The sequence below is a fragment of the Sciurus vulgaris genome, assembly GCF_902686455.1.
Source record: "Sciurus vulgaris genome assembly, chromosome: 5".
Lineage (NCBI taxonomy): Eukaryota > Metazoa > Chordata > Mammalia > Rodentia > Sciuridae > Sciurus > Sciurus vulgaris.
In genome coordinates, this window is record NC_136465.1 from 148,996,376 (window position 1) to 149,018,715 (window position 22,340).

Genomic DNA, 22,340 nt, shown 5'->3' on the forward strand with positions numbered 1-22,340 from the left:
CTCTCATCCTTCCCTCTAAAATCCAGCAATCAATCTGAACTTTGTCTTTAGGAATATTTCATTCTTTGGGAACCCCCTTATTGTACAGATAGCCTAAGTGAAATATTGTTTAATTTTCTAAGGGCTATGTCTATGAAATGCTGGACAGTTGGATACATGTAGAAAACACAATTACAGAAATAACTGGGTCTGTCCAGGCACATAAATGAAGTGTAAAGTCAAAATTCCCTTACAAATTTAGACTGAGGATTACTAAATGCAATGAGTTAGAAAATCTACTATTATTTTATTCAGTCATTGGCTAACATACTTTGAGAAATATCAAATAAGAATTTTTAGTTCTAAGTTTTTAGTTCAGTACTACAACTACTCGTCATTTATTGGAGCTCATCTTTAAGATTAATAAGATTCTTATGAGAAACTCGAGAGCGTGATATGGTTGTTGGTAGTCCTGTGGGTTTGGACTAGTGTAGTGTTACACTTCGCACTCATTCTGGAAAGTCCATAAGAACCAATTTCAAATATATGCTGCACAGTGAAAGCAATTCAAAAGGTAATTTTTTTTTTTGTCTCAGGTGTTTTAATTACAGCTTTTTCCGACTTCCTGTGAAATCAGTTTTCTCTCTGGGATCAGAAAGTATCTAGTTATTTCTAAACTTCTATAGTGTTTCCCCCACCACGAACAAGCAAGTAGGTTTCACTAGTACGGTGTTAAATCGCCATCTGTAATTATTGATCACTTACAACTCGATAGTGTATAATTTTCGACAATACCATCGGTTACTAGGTGTGGCCACGTACACACAGTCGGAAACGGACCTTGTTTTTTTTCAGTCATAAAAACTAGGGGGACACACGTGGGAGCACACAGCCCGGCGCCTCGGCGCCGCACTACAACTCCCAGAAAGCGCCGCGGCCAGTAGGCCGCTTCCGGGCCGCGTCCCCGCCCCTCGCTCGGGTTGGCGGTCTTAGGGCGCTGTTGCCGTTTGTGGGCGAGGAGTGTGAGTGGCCTGAGCCGGCGGAGGACTGCTGCTGCTCTCCGTAGTCCGGACCCCCAGCGTTTTGGCAGAGAGGTCGCCCACTGCCTTTGAGGCCCACCATGAGACGCTTGGGCTCGGTGCAGCGGAAAATGCCGTGTGTGTTTGTGACGGAGGTGAAAGATGAGCCTTCCGCCAAAAGGGAGCATCAGGTACAGCGCGGCGGCCGGGTTTGAATCCGGCGAGGGCGGCCACGGACTGTAGAGCTGCCCAGCAGGCCGGGAGCATTTTGTAGGTTTTGCTGGGGAGGTCTGCGTTGGGATTCTGAGTGTCCTGAGCTCCAGGTTCCCTTGATTTCTTAATTGTAAGGGGAGGGATTCTGGGAGGTATTTTTTTTTTTTTTTCCTGATCAGGCGATTCAAGCTTGCTCTCGCAGGGAGATGGAAAACCCACAGGTCCTAAATAACATTCTTTATTCTCGGGTTAGATTTTTGGGGAAAACCCTAAGTCGTCAGTCACTGCAGTTCAAGCCTGACTACTTTTGGAGAATGATGAGAAAGTGCAGATGATACTAAAAGACTTGCTTTACCTCTCCTAACCTGAGAGTGGATGGCAGTGTTGACACCTAGCCTAATTAGGTCACTGAACCCCTGTATTGTTATCAGTAATTACCTACTTGATTCTAATTTTGGTGTTCCTATTTCAAGGTTTTCTATTCGCCTAGCAGCGTCTTTTGCATAATGAATCCTAGGAAAATACCAGTGGATAAATATTAAGTAGTCTACATTAGGTTAATTCCTTCACGTGTAACAAAGTCCTTGAGGGGAGAAAAAATCCCTGTTAGCGGGGTGTTTCCTCCTAGAACGAAATCAGCATGGCATGTTCATTTTCATCATTAAAACTGGTCTTTTAGACTAAATGACCTTTAAAGTAGATACTGCCAAGTTATCTTCAGCCCCACCTTCTAGAACCTGACACATGGTTAGGCACTAGATAACTATCTGTTGTATTAATGAACTCTGGAATCGTGTCATATAATTTTCCACTCAAACTTGATGCTTTTTACTTATAATGTCTGATATTTCCATAGTCTTTTCTACTGCTATTCTTGTTACAGTTCTTAATATTACTTGCCACCCAGAATGGTTATCACCATGTTCTTCCCTAGTCAAAACTCCATAGTTGCTACTCAATATCTATAGCAGTAGTTGCCAACTTTTTAAGTCTCAGTACCAAAACCATGCACATGCTTTGTCATTCTTGATAATGGTTCACTCTATGATTCTAAACTTTTTATGTTGGGGGAGTAATTTGTAAAACTTTCTACCAGAAAAATAAGTTCCTTACTACTCTGCAGTTGGTAGGAGCTTATAGTATTGTTATAGCAAAGCATCTACATTCTTATAATTTAAGGCTTTCTGTTAATCAGTCCCCATCTTCTCCCTAACCTCTAAATGAAGTCTGTTTTAGCAAAGTGAACATACCAATTATAATCCTCTTTATTTTTGCTCAGGCTATTCACTTTGCTTGGATCACCTCCAGAGTTGTTTTAATTTTCCCAGGTTTTAATCTCCATAAATCTTTGATCAACTTAGTCATCCCAATGATTTCCCTTGTCCAGAAATTGTAGAGGTCCACCTGATCCAATTGATATTCACTAATACTTTTATACACACTTGCCTTGTTTTTCCAGTAATCATTTAAAGTCTGATGACAGGTAAAAGAACAACTTTCTGTATCCTCAGTGTCTTGTTTTGTCCTTTGGCCATGTTGATAGCAAAGACAGGTAGATATGAAGGAATATTTTATATTCATCAAAAACTCAATGGGCATAGTAATCTCCCTAGGACCTTGCTAAATTTAAATACATACAAACACACACACACAGAGCTATTGACTCGGCCCCCCTGGCTTTACTACTCTAGTTAAACTGATATCCACTGATACCAGTGTTGTAAGTTAGCAATAAATCCCCATTCAGATATATCTTAAAAGTACTAGAATGGGGCTAATTTCCTAGTTTACTTCACTCTATTCAAAGTAGTACTTCTATACACCAGCATATGGTTTATATTGTGCATTGTTTTTCACATTGTAAGGTGAATGTTAACTTCAGAATTAGACTATAAAATATGGGCATAAATTTTGTTTCAGAAATGAAAATAACAAAAGGTGGGTAGGAATATTAGAACTGTCTTTTCCTCCATCCTTGATGTTAATTTTTCTTCCTGATTGTAGAAAAGCCATAAATCAATTAAATAATCAGTTTACTATTGACAAAGATGAAAGGAACATGAAATGAATACTCTCAAAATCTAAGAAAAAAGGAAAGTAATTCTTGGTAGTTTTAACAGTGAAAACTGTTAGGTTAAAATATGAATAAACCAAAATCAGCCCCAAATGTTGAGTATGCATTGTGCAGAGAATAGAACTTAAATGATAGGTACAATATATCTAATTTGGCCCAGTGATCCACCTTTGGCCATTGGTGAGGCTAGATTTCCCAGAGTCCTCATTTGAGGCCTCACCCAAGAGGTGATGCCAGTGAGTCTTACTCCTTCTGTATACTTTGCCTGCCTAGCCCAGGACAATGAATTTCACAGACTAGATGCCCAGTCTTTGTTGAATAAGTGACGAGATTTTTAGATTGACATAATGAAACGTTTGAATACTACATTCAAAGTAAAAGATTCATGAGATTGCATGGTGTTATCAGCTAACTGTGAAGAAAACTATTATCAAGCAAAACCTAACTCAGAAGAAAGAGGTTTTATTTATAGAGGCAATTTTCATTTTGCTTTGAACTTTTATGAAAAATAAATAAATGTAAACAACCATAGTTGATATAGCTCAGAAATTTAACTTTGTAATATTTTAAGGTCTGTCCAATACAAGTCGTTGTTAATAGTAAGAAATCATCAGAGGTTAATTTTCCTTTCAAGCAGGTGTTTTCCAGAAGAGTACTTGTTGCACTGTACAATGCATCTGAACATTTTTAAGATGTTAATTGAAATTCTGAATCTTCAGAATGACTTTAAAGTCTATAATCTTAAGTATTTAGGCAGAGATGCAAGATCCTTCATAATGGATCAAAGATGAATTATTAAGAAAATAGTATTATGTTTATTATACAATTGAGGAGGAAAAGCATATAAAACAAGTAATTCTGATTGACTTGGTTTTTGGAAAATGCTTTGTAGATAATAGATATTAAGGATAAAAAGACAAAGAGAGAGAGACTGAAATTATGCCTGCAGTTTCTTCATGATTTTGTCCAAATAACAAGACTATGATTTCTTATTTATGCTTTTATATTTTTACTTTGTAAATTTTCTGTAATGAGTATGTGAGTTTTAGCTTTCCAAGAAGAAAGCAAAAACAGAATACATATCTCTCTTGCCTGCTCCCTGAGAGTGTGGCCTGAGGCAGATTCTTGCTCACTTACAAAGAACCAAGTCTTAATTAAAAGAACAAATTTTGTAAATAACAGAAATGTTTGTACTAATAAAAGGGGGAATGTCTCATGTATTAAAGAGTAGATTCATTCTTGGAAAACTGAAAAGTATTATTGGCAAATACTTGTATTGAACCACCAAATTATTTAAAGTTTACTTGATAAGATTTTACTTGCATTTGTTTCCAAATACAGTGACTACCTTGCATTCTTCAGAAACATCAAGGAACCACCTGATTTGGGGTCTTCCCCCCACCGCCCGCCATATTTACTCGGTGTATTCCCTTACTTCAGAAAGCTCAAATATTGCCTCCTCAAAAAGGGCCTCCCTGTCCACTATATGTAAAATAGTACATCTTTCCTTTCTTTTGTCCCATTTTTCTCTTTAGTACCTGTCATACCTAATATTATATTCATTTTATTTGTTGTATCCCTCATTACAAAGCAGGTTTCACCAAAGGCAAGTACTTTTTTCTTTTGCCTTCTATATTTCCATTGCCAAAGAAAGTATTTAATAGTAGGCATTTAGTAAATAATTATCTAATAAATATCTGATGTGCATATCGAACAGTTGTGTTGTCATTATGGTGGATGAAGAAACAATTTACAGACTGAAAAATCTGGATTTTTTGTGAAAAGGTAAAATGGAGTGGGTGATTTAGAAGTTCACAGAAGAAATATTTTTAAATTGTCTTAAAGGATGGACAGGAAATCTTTTAAAACCAAACAAGTTCGGAACATTTCAGGTGATAGTGTATGAGAAGGCAGAGGCTGTCTATCTTAAACCAGTTTTCTCTCTTTCTTTTTTAAGCCATTTAAAGTTTTGGCAACTGAAACTGTAAGTCACAAGGCTTTAGATGCAGATATATACAGTGCAATTCCAACAGAAAAAGTGGATGGAACATGTTGTTATGTTACTACCTACAAAGGTAAAATAAAACTGTAATGTTTACTACAAGTATTACTTTATCGATCATTTTAAAACTATATAAATCTGAAATGGGGCATTTGCTCTTCATAAACCCTTAAGGGCCTTGGTAGCAAATTAAAATGTCATAATTGTTATTTATTACATCATTATGTTATTTCTCTTGGGGTAGGAAAGGGAAGTAACATTTACTTAATAACTATTGAGGGCCAGGCAGTACAATAAATGCTTAACATGTTATCTTTAATTTATACAGTAAGGTTCCCCATATCATAGGTAAAGAAACAGCCATCTTAATTTGTCCAAGATCATATAGTTAATGAATGGCTGTACTGTTGATGCAGCCTAATTTTGTCTGACCCTAAAGCTTGTTCTCATGATTCCAGAGCTCTTTCCATTAGTTTTACTATTGGCAACGTCTCTAATTTCATTTAATGTACTTTAAAAGTGGTAGACGTTCAAACAAAAACTGTCAACTATATTAAGAAAAAAAAAATGCACTGAAAAGAATTCTTTGTGATTATTTCTGGATAGCGAGATTACCTCTCATTCTAGCAAAAGAAGTAGAACAGTTAAATGGGCATCCAGACACACCCTTTGTAACAGGAAATCTTTTCTGGAAAAGTATTAAAAATTTTTTTTTAAGCTGGTAAATCACAGAGAATTTACCATCTTAAACATTTTAAAGATTGTGTACAGTACACTCATATTGGTGTTAAGTACGTGCATATTGTGGTGCTTTCACCACCATCCCCAGAACTCTTTTCATATTCCATAACTGAAACTGAATACCCACATTCCTTCTCCTGCCAGCCCCTGGTAACCAGCATTCTGCTTTGTCTCTATGAACTTGACTTCTCTAGGTACCTCATGTAAATGGAATAGTAAGGTACTTATCATTTTGTGACTGGCGTATTTTCCTTAGCATAGTGTTCTCAGGGTTGTCCATGTTAGCATGTATCAGAATATCATTTCTTTTTAAGACTGATAATATTCCATTTATTTAAATATGTAAATTATATGTATCTTCACATTTTGCTTACCCATTCAACCACTGGTGGGCATTTGGATTGCTCCCACCTTTTGTAGGAATAATGCTGCTGTGAACAGGAGTAAACAATTCTCTCTTAAAATTCTGCTGCCAAGTTTTGGTATGTGTCTAGAAGTGGAATTACTAGATCATATAGTAATTTTCATTTTTGAGGAGCTGCCATATATTTTCTAGTGGTGGCATCATTTTATACTCTCATTGACAGCGCACCAAAGTTCCAGTTTGTATCCTCACTAGCACTTGTATTTTTGTTTTTGTTTGTTTTTTGATAGTAGCCTAATGGATATGAGTTGAATGTGCTTTTTATATTTACTGTTAAAAAGAACAAAAGATCTATTCAACCAGAAATGACAGTATAATTTTAATTTGGTTCTTTATACTTGTTGGATAACTAATAAGTAATAGAAAATATCTGGACCAAAGTATAATTATTTTTTATAAACCTCTGATTTATATGTTTAAGGAAACAGCAAGATTTTTTCACTTTTTATATTAAGAAGCTTTAGTGTATCCTTATATATGGTTATACATGATAGTACCAATTAAACAAGTTTAACTTCTAAAGAAGGCTCGTGGAACTCCAGATGACAGAAGGACCCATAAGGTAACAAGGACTTTAAAAGTTAAGGTGTGAATTACAGCCATGGACTTCTGTGAGATAGCAAGGGGGCCAGAGAGGTCAGGGGAAAGTTGTATTTTTTTCTGCTTTAAATCCCTGGCAGGACACATTTTCTCAGATCAGGATCCACTGATGTGTGCAGGCAACTTTGAAACCAGGGATCCAAAATAATGTCTCAGCTACAAATTATTCTGATTTTGCTGATCAGGTAGGTATCTTCCTACTAAGTAACCATTCTCAACAACAGAGCCGTCCAGGAGTCTAAAGCCAGGTGCAACTCATCAAACTCACCTGTCCAATAATGCCGGCACAGTGCTTAAAACTTACACCCATAATTACAAAGCAGCACCATTAATCAGTAGTTTAATGGCTTGGCTGGGGTGGTGCTATGATTCCAGAACTGTAAGAATTAACCCTCACAGCACAGTGTTAATGTGCAGGGGAGGTGTGAATACAATTACCTGGTTATGATTCCATTTTGGATAGAGGTGTCTTTGGTTTCTCATGAATGCTATTAATATGATTATGGAATATCCTTATAAAAGGACCATGTTTTTTGTTCTTATCTCCAGTATTCTTTAATCAAAGTCAGTCTTTCATAACATAAGGTATTGTTAGATGGTATGTATCATAGACTGCATATTTTCCTTTGTCTTTTAGGGTTGCTTCTTTTGAAGAGATGACCTTACTGTTTATTGAGTCTTCTTTGAGGTATCTTTCAAGATAAATTGTTTGCCTCTTAACACTTTCTTTTTATACTTTTTTAGATCAGCCATACCTTTGGGCTAGACTAGATAGAAAACCCAACAAACAAGCTGACAAGAGATTTAAAAATTTTCTACATTCAAAAGAAAACTCAAAAGGTTAGTGGTTTTTTCTTTAAACTTTTCAAATTTAAATAGCTGAAATTTGTGTTATTTTTGTTATGGCATTTCTATACATTTTTATCCTTCTGAATTATTTAAGCAATTTGGAGAACAAAGATGATAGTTCATATATATAAGAAGAATGTTACTGAAAAATATTTTATAATATTTTCCTAATATTTCTGTGACTCTTCATCAGTGTGTTTTATTAAAACATACAATATTATAATGTGAGATACATTCTCATTTTGTATGCATAAGAGACATATATAATTTTATCAATCTGGCACAAATCTCAAAGGAAAATTAGCATTTTAAATTATGACATTAAGATGCCTTTAATTTTTATATATAATATATATACCTGCAGTCATTCATGTCAATAATTTATGTATTTATATTTATAGTACTTTAAAAATTCATCATAAACCTATATAAAATGGAACATTGGCAACTTTAGTTAGAATATTATACACTATTTACAAATGGTGGTATATTCAGAATTGAAAATTTAAAATGTTACTACCATAACACTGAGGAATACAGTCACATTGTGGTGAAAATGTGACTAATTGTATCATACATTATGAGGTTTTATTAGCTATTCCCACTCTGAACCTGCTCAGTATTTTTATTTTATTTTTTTAAATGACCACCAATAAGATTATCTACTCTTTTTAGAATTTCTTTGGAATGTTGAGGAGGATTTCAAACCTGTTCCAGAGTGCTGGATACCAGCAAAGGAAATAGATCAATTAAATGGAAATCCAGTACCTGATGAAAATGGACACATTCCTGGTATCATGAAATCTCTTCCTGACTGCAGTTTTGTGTGTAGTAATATAAAAAATGAAAGGCTCATTCAATCAGAAATTGCAGAATTTAATTTTTATCAATGCAAAACTTCTGAATCAAATTTACGTAAAGTCTTAATCTGTATCAAAAAGGTTTCAAGCCAGGCATGGTGGTGCATGCCTATAATCCTTGCAGTTTGGGAGGCTGAGGCAGAAGGATCATGAGTTCAAAAGCCAGCCTCAGCAATTTAGTGAGGCCCAAAGCAACTTAGCAAGACCTGTTCTCAAAATAAAAAATAAAAAGGGCTGAGGACGTGACTCAGTAGTTGTTTCACATTAAGCATGTCCTCTCAGGCTTACAGATTTTTCTAAAATGGACATTTTACTTGCTGTAGTCTGTGATAATAAGAGTTGAGGCTGGAGGTAATGGAATTTGCTCAGACCTTAAAAGCTCTGATATTCCGTGTAGTTTTAAGTTTATTCTGAAGATTCTGTTTACAGAGCTGTGCTACAACTGAACTAAGATTAAATTTCAGAAATAGAATTATGTATTAAAGTTGGGTTTCACTGGAGGCTAGCAGACTAGCAAAGAAGTTATTACTGTAATTTGGGGGTAATGAAGGTAAAAAATGTGGTCACTATGGCATTGTCACAGTTTGTCCCCATTTTTGCAAAGAGTTCTGTACAATGAGAGGGCCTACACTGGCAATTAGACTTTTTAAGAATAGCAATAACTTTTAATACTTTTAATCAATAAATTGTCCCATATACATAAAATATTTTTTAGTGGATTGTGAAACACCTACTGCATATCTTGTCTCTGAAACTGACTGGAGAGAACATAGAAAATTATTTTTTAAAATGTTTTAGGGCTGGGAAGATGGCTCAGATGGTAGAGTGCTTGCCTTGCAAGCACAAGGCCCTGAGTTCAATCCCCAGTACCCCAAAAAAAAAAAAAAGAAAGTTATGTTTTTTGGGCTGGGGAGATAGCTCAGTCGGTAGAGTGCTTGCCTTGTAAGCACAAAGCCCTGGGTTCAATCGCCAACACCGCAAAAAAAAAAAAAAAAAAAAAAAAAAAAAAAAAGTTTTAATGCTATCTTAAATTTGTGTTCAGTTCGTAATGAATCAAGGTGAATTTTCTAGCAAGAGAATGTTGGGTGCTTTGTAGTGGAATCAACCAGGTAATTCCTTAGAATAAAAAGTGAAACCATATTTTTTTTTTAAAAAGGAGTAAAACTTAACTTTCTGTTTTAAAAGTATATGTCTGATTAAAACATCCCAAAATTGGAAATTTACAACAGAAATTAAAATTTAACTGTTTTCAATCCAGAGAAACCAGTGAAATAAAAATATTTTTTTTCTTTAAATGATAGGTTGGGTACCAGTAGAGAAAAACAACAAACAGTATTGCTGGCATTCCTCTGTAGTTAATTATGAATTTGAAATTGCTCTGGTACTAAAGCATTGCCCTGATGATCCAGGACTTTTGGAAATTAGTGCAGTGCCACTCTCGGATCTCTTAGAACAAACACTGGAGCTTATAGGAACAAATATCAATGGAAACCCGTATGGTGAGTGAAGTCATTTTCTTCTTCAATTATACAGACTATCGTTTATAAAGAGCACTTCTTAGGGTCAACTTAAAAAATACATGCATACACTAAAGAAATAGTAAGAATTTTGAGTTAGTTTCCTAGGCTTATAGCCATTTGTGTTAATCTTATATTCATGGAAAATTCATGACTAACAATTTTGAATTATTAATCCAAAAGGTTGATTCTATCCTGTTTTCCCTGTGATAACATTCTATAACTATGATGAAATTAATTATTCAGGTGCAACTTTTCATTACTTTTTAAAATTTAGATGAGGTGACTGAGAATGTACTTTGGTGAAGTAGTTCTTTTCACATTAATGAAAACAGGAAAAAATAAGATACATAAGAAGCTGGCAATGAATACTGTATCAAGTTTCAAAATATATACCATGATAGATTTGAGTACACTGAGGGCCCTATGGAGTACACTCTTAACTGGTAAATGAGAAGATGGACCTAAGAACACTGAAGCTATAATAGCAAAGTCTTATGTAGAGATCAAAAGTAAACTGTCAGGTGTAAGGCTAAGACAGTACTTATATAAGGTATCAGTGATATACTATAGCTTTTTGGCAGATACTTTTGGCAGACACTGAATGATAGTTGAATGTGGCTAATGGTATAGAGCAGATGTTGGCAGAAGTCTGTAAAATGCCAGAGTAGATATTTTAAGCTTTGTGGACCATACCTCTGAAGGGCTGTAGACATTACTCAGATGAATGGGTGTTGCTTTGTTCCACTGAAACTATTTACAAAACACAGTTGTTTGTCTAGACTCGGCTTTCAGGTTTTAGTTTAATGTTTCCTAGTGCAGAGTATACAAAGGTAGAATTTAAACTTAATGGAATAGATGCCACATTTGAATGACAGCAGGACTTGGATTATACTCTCTTTAAGGAAACCGATTAAACTTTATAAAAACTTTATTCCTAAATGTTCTAAAAGACTTTGTTTTGGTTTAAGTTAGAGGTATAATTTCTCATTGAGTTAGTACAGCTAATGGCAAATTTTATCATTTAGGGTTAGGAAACAAGAAACATCCATTACATCTTCTTGTACCACATGGAGCATTTCAAATAAAAAATCTGCCTACACTGAAGCACAATGATCTGTTGTCCTGGTTTGAAGGTTGCAGAGAGGGTAAAATTGAAGGAATAGTGTGGCACTGCCATGATGGCTGCTTAATTAAGGTAAGGCAAAAAATATACCTTGTGTTGGGTTATGTCATCTTACATTCCTCCAGGGAAGAAGTGGTACTCAAATTCTCTGCACAAACGGCAGCAATTCTGATTCTGAAGCCAAGAAATACAATTCCCTTATCTCACATGCCAGTGACCTTTACATGTGAAAGCAGTGTTTCCCAACGTGTCCATGGGCTACTGCTTATACCAGCTGTTGTTCAGAATTAAGTGATACTACGTGTCCTCCTCTTGGGAATTCATGTTGCCCATTAGAGCTCTTGACATACTATACCTAGTTTAACTCATTGTCTCCCAAACTTACTTGATTCCAAAATTTGTTGAGTAGGAGTGCCAAGGTGGCAGTTGAGACATACAGAATGAATTATTCTTTCTGCACTGTTTGACCCCTGGACTTATCTATTTGATTTCTCATAGGTGACAGAATGCTGCTTTTTGCTATAATTGCAATTGGTTAAACATTGTTAGAATGTACACAGTTCAGGGTTGGGATGGAGAGCAGTTCTGACAAGTTAAACAGGGTTCACGGGTTATGCAAAACCTTAATGTAATGAACCAGTTTTCTCATATGTAATTCATAATGTTTAAGAACTGAAGAACTATGTCTTTTCAATTCTGTAGCTCCATACAATTCATTGAACTTAAAAATCTTGACATTATTTTTAATAAGCCCTCTTTCCATTATTTCATATGTCCATTATCAGTTAAGGATTCTAATCTGTTGAATCTATATCTGTATCCTTCTCACCAACCAATTCACTGTTAATTTTAATTTGTAGGCCAGTATTCATGTTTGAATTGCACTGTTCTAAACATTACCTTTCAGTCTTACCTTTGTCCTATCTATTCTTCATAAACAAATGAGAGTATTATTTCCCTGCATAAAATTGTTCATTGCAGGATAGTGAGGCATCCTAAATAAATAGATATAAGTGAATTAGATACTGTTTAAAAATTAAGACTAATACTCTTTTTTTCTCTTTACAGGTCCATCGCCATCATCTTGGTTTATGCTGGCCAATTCCAGATACTTATATGAATTCAAAACCCGTTATTATCAACATGAACCTGAACAAATATGACTATGCCTTTGATACTAAATGTTTGTTTAGTCGTTTTTCGAAAATAGATAACCAGAAATTTGGAAGACTCAAAGACATAATACTTGATGTATAACGAAAATGCAATTAAAATTACATTTGTTATGTTCAAATCTTGAATAGTCTGCCATGTTAAAAAGTAAAAATGAAGTTTACTGTTGTCTACTGTGAAACATCATTGTCTTCTAGCATTTGAAGAAATTTTCCAGTTGCAAATACCTATTCAAATTTTAATTTAGAATCAACACATTAATTGTAACCTCTGAATATAAAAATGTAATGAACAGAAAGCTCCCCAAGCTTATGTAATTTGATTCTGTCCACTGTAACTGGGTGATAATTTAAAGATGACAATTAAACTAATAATGTTTTTATCAATACTTTAAATATCTTGAGCTCAATTTAATCTTGCTAGACATTTAACAAAATGTACATCTTGCTGGGGATATAGCTCAGTTGGTAGAGAACTTGCCTTGCAAGCACAAGGCCCTGGGTTCAAATCCCCAGTACCACAAAAAAAAAAGGCACAAAATGTACATCTTAATCTTATATCTTAATGGCTTAATCACAGTACTTGACAATCTTAAATAATTGTCTATAAATTCTAAATGTTAAAATTGTTAAAGTTTACCCTCACACTTTTTTAAAAACTTAAGACATTATGAATGTAGAGAAATTCACCATAGTTTATTATCTATTCTATAGTCATAACTTTTAAAGTCTTCAAAAATATATTTTTCTAATAAGTTGAAAATTTTCTATAATTTACTAAAATTTTCAATTTTAAGTAAAAGTAGAATATATTAAGAAGGAAAATTTTTGGTTCACAGACTTGCTTGATTTACAGATGAAACATAAAATTAGTCAAAAGCTAATAAATACAATTACATAAGGCCTTCAATAAATGGGGAAATTAACAGGACTTTCTTCATCTTCGGACTGTTCAGAAGTAGGAACAGAGCTACTTAATTCAACTCCAAATTGTTCAGAAAGGTTTTTTAACTTCTCTTCTAAGAGAATATTTTTTTTCACTTCTTCTTTGTAATTATACTTTAGATCTTCAATTTCTTCAAAAAATGAAGGATCGAAATTTTCCAGTTCTTTTTTCAGCTTTTTTATTTCCTCCTATTAGAAACATTAATTTTAAAAGTTGCACATAGAAATAGCATGTTTTAGGTTTGAACTGAAGAGAATAAAAGATAAAATAACTTGAAGTCGAATACAGTTAAAAAGGCAGAAGTATTTTCATAATATTTTGTTAATAAGGTTTTATTGTACAGGATAAAGAACTTGTTAACTGCCAAATTAAATGATATAGTCTGTAAATTATGTTCTAGCTTTTAAAATTTGTTAATTAACTCTGAGAATGAGATTTAATTTTTCCTTAAAATCACACCAGGAACTATCAATAAGTCAATCAAAAGTGAACTTCTGTATTCACAACATTGAATTTATTCTGGTTTAAGATTTTTCGTTTTGTGCTTCATTTTTGTTTTTTATTACAAATATATACTTTTTGATGAATAATGACTAAGTTCTTCTTAAGCATATTTATGACCAGAGAAACCTTGGGATTTCTCCTTTGCTAAAAGTTTGGCATCTGGTAAAGAGAGAAACTGGGCTTTACTGGCTATTTTAAATAGCCAGTTATCACCAGATAATTATCCAGGACCCTTTTTTCTGTTGGTGGAATCTTAAAGTACATAAAGCACAGAAAAAAATTTAAGTGAACTATAACCTTAGAGGAAGATTTCCAAAAAAGAATTTTAAAAGGTTTTAAAGACACTGTTCCAATTGTGACCCAAAACTTAAGAAAATATCTTAACAACTGTAAAGAGCTATATTTGTTGAACTGAAAAATAAATTACATTCTCATCCTTTCTAGTTGTTCTGTCTCAATTTGTTAGCTTTTAAACATAATGAGCTTTAAAATATCCAGGAAAAATAATGTAAGAAAAAGATATAATTCCTTGAATTTCAGGATGTGTACTTAAAGATGGTGATTGTAAACTATTTTTCACAAAACATTTATAATACTAAAATTAGACATAAATATCTAATTACCTTCAAATGCTGCTTTTCTAAATCTGATATTTTGATCTGTGTTTCTAGGTCTTTTATTTGTTCCTTTAGTTGATCAGTATCTGCAAAAAAAGTTATAAAAATTAGACTCACTTTTTCCCAACATAAAGGATTTGATTTAGAAAATAAGCAGAAAACTCATGTAACCTAGAGCCTTGAAAGTAGGGCTAAATGGTTGAAACTTTTTCAGGCTTGTAAATACATTTTTTTAGAATTGTTAAGACTTCATCATTCCATAGAAACCAAAGAGAAAAGGAATCTGCCAGGAGTTAGAAGTGAAGATTAAGGCTAATTTTTCAAATAGAAGCAATTTATATTTTTCAGAGAAAAATCCTACAACCAATACAATTTGTTAGGTACTAAAAGTACATCAGAAAAGCAGACTACTATGTAAGTGGCTAAAACCATAAGCTGGCCCAATGTTCCTTCTATTCCATAAGCACTGCTTCTCCATATAGGTCAATTCACATTTAGTTTGCCATTAATATGTGCACAACACCCTAGGCAGGGTGTTTGATACAACAAAAAAAATCAGACATAGCCCTGATATTTTGGTAGGAAAACAAAAACACACACAAAGGTTTTCATTTATTGGATCTGCTCCTCATGTTAACAGATCAATAGGTAAATGGGCTTTTTAAATCCCACCTTTCCTAGATATAGATCACTTTTTAAATACTACACATACTGTGTCAAGTCACATGCAACTGCTGAAAGGTAAAATGTTTAATGATAAAGTTTGAGAAAATAATAGCAAACAAATGTGCATGACTCAAGCATATTGTGTTAAGGTGCCCTTGGAATGATCCCCTATGTATAACTAGGAGAAGAACAGAGATTAAAAAGGCTGAGGAAAAAATATTTTGTTACAGGATTCTGTTAAGTAGAAGCCATTTTCCTGTGGAAGGCACAGCAAAATCATACTTTTAATGATTTTCTCAGTTTTGCAGAAAGTGCTAAGATATTGTAAGTTGATTTTAATCAGTGGACTATTTTATGTATTACATAGACTGGTGGTGAAATAATGCAGGAAGAAGTGAATATTGTGTATGGCATCTTCCAAGAGCTATTTAAATGACCACATACAGTTTTGATAGTAATTTTTAAATGCCATAAGTTTGTTTAATTTTGAGGCTTAACAATTAATAAAATATGAAAGACATCTTTGTCCCTTTCACATAGGAAGTTCGCAATAAAAGGGCTCACATTCCTTGAGAACACAGGTTTAGAAAAAATGGCATGTCCACAGCATTTAACAGGTCTTTTGCACTAGGTCTGGTCTAGTACAGTTCAAGCTGACTACTATTAGAGATATATCAAGAGATTAATACATGTATTTTTATTTACCAAGAGGCACTGCTGCATAGTAGTTAAGGGCAGGGAATAGCAAGGAACTTTGACATTTTGTAGAATTAGGTTTTAATCTTGCCTCTGTTACTATCTAGCTGCTCTAAACTTGGAGACTGGTTGTCAACCCTGAATCTGCTTATCACATGAAAATGATAACACAACTTGTAGGCTATAAGAATAAAGTAGAATACTTGTAGAGCACTTAGCATAGTGTCTGGTACAAGTCACACATGACAGCTTTACTACACAGTTATCATCAGAGCTATATGATAAGATACATGAAACAGATTGTTCAGATAAAAATTGATACAATCCTTTCATGCAAAATTTGGCACTTCCATCAAGTTACTAGATAATGGAACCAATAGTTTAGGCAGTTCACAGAATTAGTTTATAATTAGCAGAAACAAACTAAAATGTCCATCAAAAGGAAAACGGCTAAACGCATCCATGCAATAATCGTGATTATAATAAATAATCATGGTTATAAATCATTAAAAGAATGAGATAGATTTGCATATAGAACTCAAAAGATGTCCATGATAAATTGTTAAAGACAACAGGCTGGAAATGTGGTATGAATTCAATTTTATACCATCCTTCAAGAAAATATTTATACACATACAAACAAAATAATATAATGCCTATTCTCTTCATTCACAGCAGTCATATTCTTTTAAGTTGGCACAAACAGCATTGAGAATCACTACTGCTATGGGACGCATGTACATACATGTACCTCATTTTATACAGACAAATATCAGAAATACGAACAAACAAAAAAGGCAAACCCTAATAAAAAAATTTGGGGTAGCTAAGTCTTATAAAATACATTACCAGGTGTGGTGCTTTCAACTCCACTTTGGTCCTTGTTATCTTCTATCTGATGGATTAATTCTGCTTTTTCTTTATTCAGCTGATTATTAGCTAATCTAAAACAATGACAATGTGTTTTAAAAAAAAAGATACATTGCTCCACAAAATGCATGGACATTCCTTATCAATTTAGTGATGTACAATACCCAAAATGTGCTAGTTACCAAGGTAAATATCTACTCTCTAAGCTGCAATGCCCCCATTGTCTAACAGCACAGAATCAAATGTCTTCATGTTTTTCTTAATATATGACCCAATGTTTTTTTAAGAGTTTTCTTATGACAAGAGCCCAATGTAGGCTACAGAAACTCCTGAAGGTAAATAATTACTTGTTCCTTCTTTCATTAGTATTTGCCTCTGGGACGCTGAAGTTTAATTCCATCTGTGCTGTTAAGAAAGTTTAAATTACAAACTGGCCCCTTATTTTTCAGTATCTAGTATGTAAAAGATGAACTGCCTGGTATTGGAAGGATGAAATAAGGACCTAATGAACTTATCAGGCAGCCCAGTTGAAAGACCCCTTGTCTCTAGCTGTAGGAAACCTAGTTATTTAAAAAATAATAACTTTAAAAACAAAGTAAAAGAAACAAAGAAGTCATATGAACACAGAACATACCTAAGAACTTGAAGTTCCCGTTTAAGGTCTTGCTCTGTCTCAGTACCTTCAGGAACATGTTTGAGAATTTCAATCTTTAGAAGATAAAATTTAGCACATAAATATGAGCTTTATAAACACATTTTTAATAAAGTAGAATATTGAAAGTTGGGTTTCAATGACACATTTCTATTTCTTTTTATTATTCATTTGTTCAACAATTATTAACTACTGCATGCCAGGTACTGGTCAAAGTACAGAGGATATCTCAGTGATTTAACAAAGTCCCCTCTTGCATGATCCTTTTAGTGAAGACAATAAGCGTGTGATAATGATATGTTATGTAATAACAATGCCAGATTGCAGAAAGAACTATGAAGAAAAATAATCCAGGATAAGAGAACAGTGATGGAAGGTAGTATACGATTATGGTTAGAGGTCTTTCTGAGAAGACTCCATTTAAGCAGAGGCACATGAAGTATCGGAATGGGCTATGATAATTGGGTGTTTTAAACAAAGGAACATTTGCAAAGATTTGAACTTTAAGTTTGGTTTGTTCAAAGATTCGAGGGAAAGTATGTGGCTAAAACACTGAATTAAGGAGAAAGCAGCAGATGAGAGTGAAGGAAAAAAATAGGTGGCACATCAAGTATGTCTTTATAGGCTATGACAAATATTTTACTATGAAGCTTTATTCTAGAGTGATGGAAAACTACTGGAAGATTGTGGGTGTGGTACTGCTGTAATACTTTCAAATGATTATTTGACATCCATGTGAAAAACAGATCAGAGATATGGAGGAGGTGAAATGACATAAGGATGGAAACTAAGACACCAGTTAGGAAATTATTATAATCATTCAGTTATGAGATAATTACTTGCACTAGAATGGTAGTGATGAAGATGCTGCATAGTAATCTTATTTGGAGCATATTTTGAAAATACAGCTGAAATGATTTAATCATGAAAAAAATGTGAGGAATGAGAAGGAATGAAGTCAGTGATGATACAGTTTTTGTCTTACAAAAATGAATGAAATGGTAGTGCCATTCAGTTAGATGGGACTTCTAGGGAGGAATTATCAAGAGTTGTTTTTTCTACTTCACACAATGCAAGGAATCTCTTGAGATTTAATGCATTATTTTATCATATAAAGAAAAATCATACTGCATGCCTGTTGTTCGAGGTCTTCATTATATTTCTTAACTTTCTGTTCTCTCTCTGTTGCTTCTCTTACAAGCTGTTTAAGGTCAGTAATGCTTTGATTCTTTTTGGCAATATCAGCTTCCAATTCTTTCAACTTCGTTTCATACATTCTATAAGAAATAGGATAAATACGGCACATAGCTTTTCTTACTCAAGTGAGTTCGAATTATCACACTAAAAATAAGAATCTTACTACCCATAGTCTCCTAGGAGGATTTCTTCTTCAAAAGATTACATAAATATTGAGCATTAAAAGGTGATGACAAGAGGGGCAAGGGAAGTGTTCCAGCTCATACATACACTTGTGTGCATAGGGCCCTGAAGAGCTTGTAGTCCACACTAGGACTATGGGGACAGAGGCAGAAGCCATAGGCAGGACTGATAGCATCCATGAGGTCATTTTGAGGTGGGCAAGAATGAGAATATCAATGCAGTGAAAGGCAAAAGGGGTGTCAGTATACCAACTCTAACTTCATTAACACACACCGTTGCACCTGTATTTGGAGCTTCACATTTTTCAAAGTATGATTCCTGAACCTAGTAAATGAAGCACTTTTGACTTTAGAAAATTTTATAATATTTTATATTTTTCCTCTATTACACATCCAGCTTTAATAAATTAAACATGTAAATTAAAAAGGAAAGGCAAGAGAAGTATCCCTAATTCATAGTTTAGCTAATTAGAGAATTTAAATGTTTCCCAAGATTATAAATAAGGATGAATCCTGAATTTGACCCCTATAAAAATGGAAAATTAATATTTTTCAGTCATAAAACAAGAAAATACAAAGTTAAATTCATCAGAATATCAAATTCACATTACTAGAAATTCTTAGGATTATAAAGATGGAAATTAAAGCTTTTATTATATACATTCAGAGAAGAGGTATCCAGGGAGAAAAAAATCAAAAAAGAGTAATATTCCACAGAATATCATACTAAGTGAAATAAGCCAAACCCAAAAAACAAAGGCTGAATGTTTTCTGATATGTGGATGCCAATTCACAAAAAGAGGCAGGGGACAGGGAAGAATAGAGTATTTTATATTAGGGAGAAGGGAGTGGAAGGGGTGTGGGAGAAGGAACGACAGTAGAGTGAAACAGACATTACCCCATGTACATATATGCATGACTGATGTGATCCTACAATATGTATAATCAGAAAAATGAGAGATTACACTCCATTTATGTATGTCAAAATATACAAAACCATTGTACTGTCATGTACAACTAATTAGAACAAATAAAATTTAAAATTATAAAAAAGCAGACTTCACTTAGAAGGAACAAATTATTCAGAAGCATAGCTCACAGTAATAGTGCATGATGGGGGAGGGATGAAGCTTATAAAAATATAATAGTCCAAATGGATTTGTAACCATCAAGAAAATGATTCATAGTTCAGAAGAAATGTTTGAAGTCTGCTTCAATGGAAATTTTTAAAAAATTAAGTCACATAGTTGTACAGGCATACAGGAATACAATGCTTATAATATTCAAACTTCTCCAGAGAAAGGAAAAAAAATCCTGAAATGCCTTAAGCTAATTTTAAAAGCAAGTACTGCTTTGTCAACAAAATCTGATAAGAACAGTAAACAAAAGGAAAGTTATGATTGTCTAAATATATTCAAATAGTTTTTAACAGACCTTAGAAATTTAAATTAGGAGGGAATATTCTTAACTTGACAAGGACTATCTACCAAATATTTGCCAAAGGTGAATAATGGTGATCAGAAGTTTGCTCCTTCACTTCTTCCATTTCTTTGTTCAAAAGCCACCCAGGCATAGAAGCCTTTTCCAATCACCCTATCTAAAATAGTCCCCACATAACCCTGGACTGTCCCAGCCATGGGTGCCAAAAGTACTCTCTAAATAGCTTCACTGACTTGGATGTACACTATCATTTCTAGACCTTATGAAATTTAGGTGGGTGGGATGGGAGCAAGAAACAGATTTAGGAAACTTGAAGATCAAGAATCAGAATGAGGGGATTTCTAGCGCTGGCCCAGCCCTACACAGATGCCGCCGCTGTGGCTCCCCATCTACCAATGTGTTGGGATGCCTCTACTGCCATCCTGGATATCCCTGATGCCTACACTGCCATCTTTAGTTGAGGCAGCTTCCATTCTGGGACACCTGCTGGAGACTAGAAGCTCATTATCAAGGTACCTACAGGTTAGCTGCTACAGTGGCCACCAACTTGGGACATGGCTGCTTATATCCAGGGATATCAACCAGGTCCTGAAAGATCATCAACAAGGGCCTTCAGGCTTGGCTGAATCTGAGGTATCCCTGCTAGGTGTGCTAATAGTCACTCACCATCTTGTTGCAGAGGGAGGAGAGATCCTTGCAGGAGGTCGATAGGTGGGAAAAGGGTGTGAGAGCATCTTGATCCTGGCTCATCCAGGCAACCAGCCCAGCACCCACTGGGATCCCAGAGACAACTCGGAAGCACTTGTTGGGACCTGACATCAGCCTGGTTCACGACTCCACTGAGCACGTGGTCCCAATGGCTTGGCAACCAACAGAGCCCTCCAGCTCCTCAATCCCCAGTCTCCCAACCATCCTCCGGTCACCAACTGGCCCAGTGCCTGCAGCTACATGGCTGGCACACAGCTTTCAATGCCTGGTCCTGATCTGCTAAATGCAGAACAATTTCCCTAAGATAGGTTCAGAGATCCTGGTGCTCAATCCTCAGGACCTCCAGGTAGAGAGGTTCCTAAGGAGACTGGGAAGTTGAAAGGGCAGGAACAGAAGAGATACAATTTAGAGACTAAATTAGAGACCAGGAATTGTGGGGTCCACCAGTGAGGGAAGGGGCTAAGACTAGGTTACTGTGTCACATGAGTGGACCACAAACGAGTGTCCTGGGGTGCACTCTTCCAGAGAAACTGGCAAATGCTATACCCTGCCTCCAGGAGTCCCTTCTCCAAGTCTAATGCTTCTACTGTTATCATCCAGAGGGTGGAGTTACCAGCAAACCCAGACAACCCTGCCTATCAGAAGAGAAGAAAGGCAGAGAAGATAATGAACTCTAACAGAAACAGTTGTTCAATTTTCCCTTTAGGCTCTTTTGTTTTTAACTTTTCCCCATTTTTTTTTTGTTTTTGTTTTTACATTTTTAATTAATTTCCCATGCTCACAACCCCATCATCTTTGAAATCAAGTACCCTTCATGCATTAGGCTATGGAAGATGGGGAGCTTTGAATGATACATTACAGTTAAGTTGTACATTTTTAAAAAATTATTTTTCTCACTCTATTTTCCTCTTATATATCTATTTCCTCAAAGTCTCTTTCTCCCTTTTGTCATGGTAACAACCAAATTCTTTTGACTCCACTTTCACACTTTTATGATCCACTACCTCTATATTTTCACTTCTTACCTCATTATCATTACATCCTTCCACTCCCCCATCCTTTGTCCACCCATTAGAAAATGCAGACTTTACTGTAAACCTATTGTTTATTCATTAGATAATAATCGAAATCATCATCTGTTTATTATGACAAAACTGGTAATATCTTAACAGGGGCTATTTGGTTTAAGGATGCATATTGTTTGTATTGGGTGCTGTTAATATTGATCTCCCCCTTAAAGGTGAGGTATTGGAAATCCGCAGAGACACTATAAACCTATAGGGGGA

At 34.7% G+C, this 22,340-nt stretch overlaps 2 protein-coding genes across 4 annotated transcripts in view; one reads left to right on the forward strand and one right to left on the reverse strand.

Moving 5' to 3' along the window:
- The first annotated feature begins 940 nt into the window (after positions 1 to 940).
- RLIG1 (RNA 5'-phosphate and 3'-OH ligase 1) lies at positions 941 to 13,017 on the forward strand. 3 transcript variants are annotated; one of them, XM_079139209.1, is made up of 7 exons: positions 941 to 1,189; positions 5,243 to 5,360; positions 7,797 to 7,892; positions 8,577 to 8,693; positions 10,063 to 10,260; positions 11,307 to 11,476; positions 12,473 to 13,017. In XM_079139209.1, exons 1-7 carry the CDS (start codon positions 1,100 to 1,102, stop codon positions 12,659 to 12,661), a joined length of 978 nt encoding a protein of 325 aa, XP_078995335.1. In that variant the 5' UTR covers positions 941 to 1,099; the 3' UTR covers positions 12,662 to 13,017. The 3 variants fall into 3 exon arrangements, with proteins under 3 accessions (XP_078995335.1, XP_078995334.1, XP_078995336.1); XM_079139208.1 differs by lacking the exon at positions 12,473 to 13,017 and having other exon boundaries at positions 11,307 to 12,456; XM_079139210.1 differs by lacking the exons at positions 8,577 to 8,693; positions 12,473 to 13,017 and having other exon boundaries at positions 11,307 to 12,456.
- A 100-nt stretch (positions 13,018 to 13,117) lies between these two features.
- CEP290 (centrosomal protein 290) overlaps positions 13,118 to 22,340 on the reverse strand; it is a 108,549-nt gene continuing 99,326 nt past the window's right edge. The window contains exons 49-53 of the mRNA XM_079139213.1: positions 18,663 to 18,804; positions 17,510 to 17,583; positions 16,855 to 16,949; positions 14,650 to 14,729; positions 13,118 to 13,710 (exon numbers count right to left, since the gene is read on the reverse strand). Coding sequence (XP_078995339.1) covers positions 13,483 to 13,710; positions 14,650 to 14,729; positions 16,855 to 16,949; positions 17,510 to 17,583; positions 18,663 to 18,804 — 619 coding nt within the window. The 3' untranslated portion in view covers positions 13,118 to 13,482. The remainder of the gene's footprint in view (positions 13,711 to 14,649; positions 14,730 to 16,854; positions 16,950 to 17,509; positions 17,584 to 18,662; positions 18,805 to 22,340) is intronic.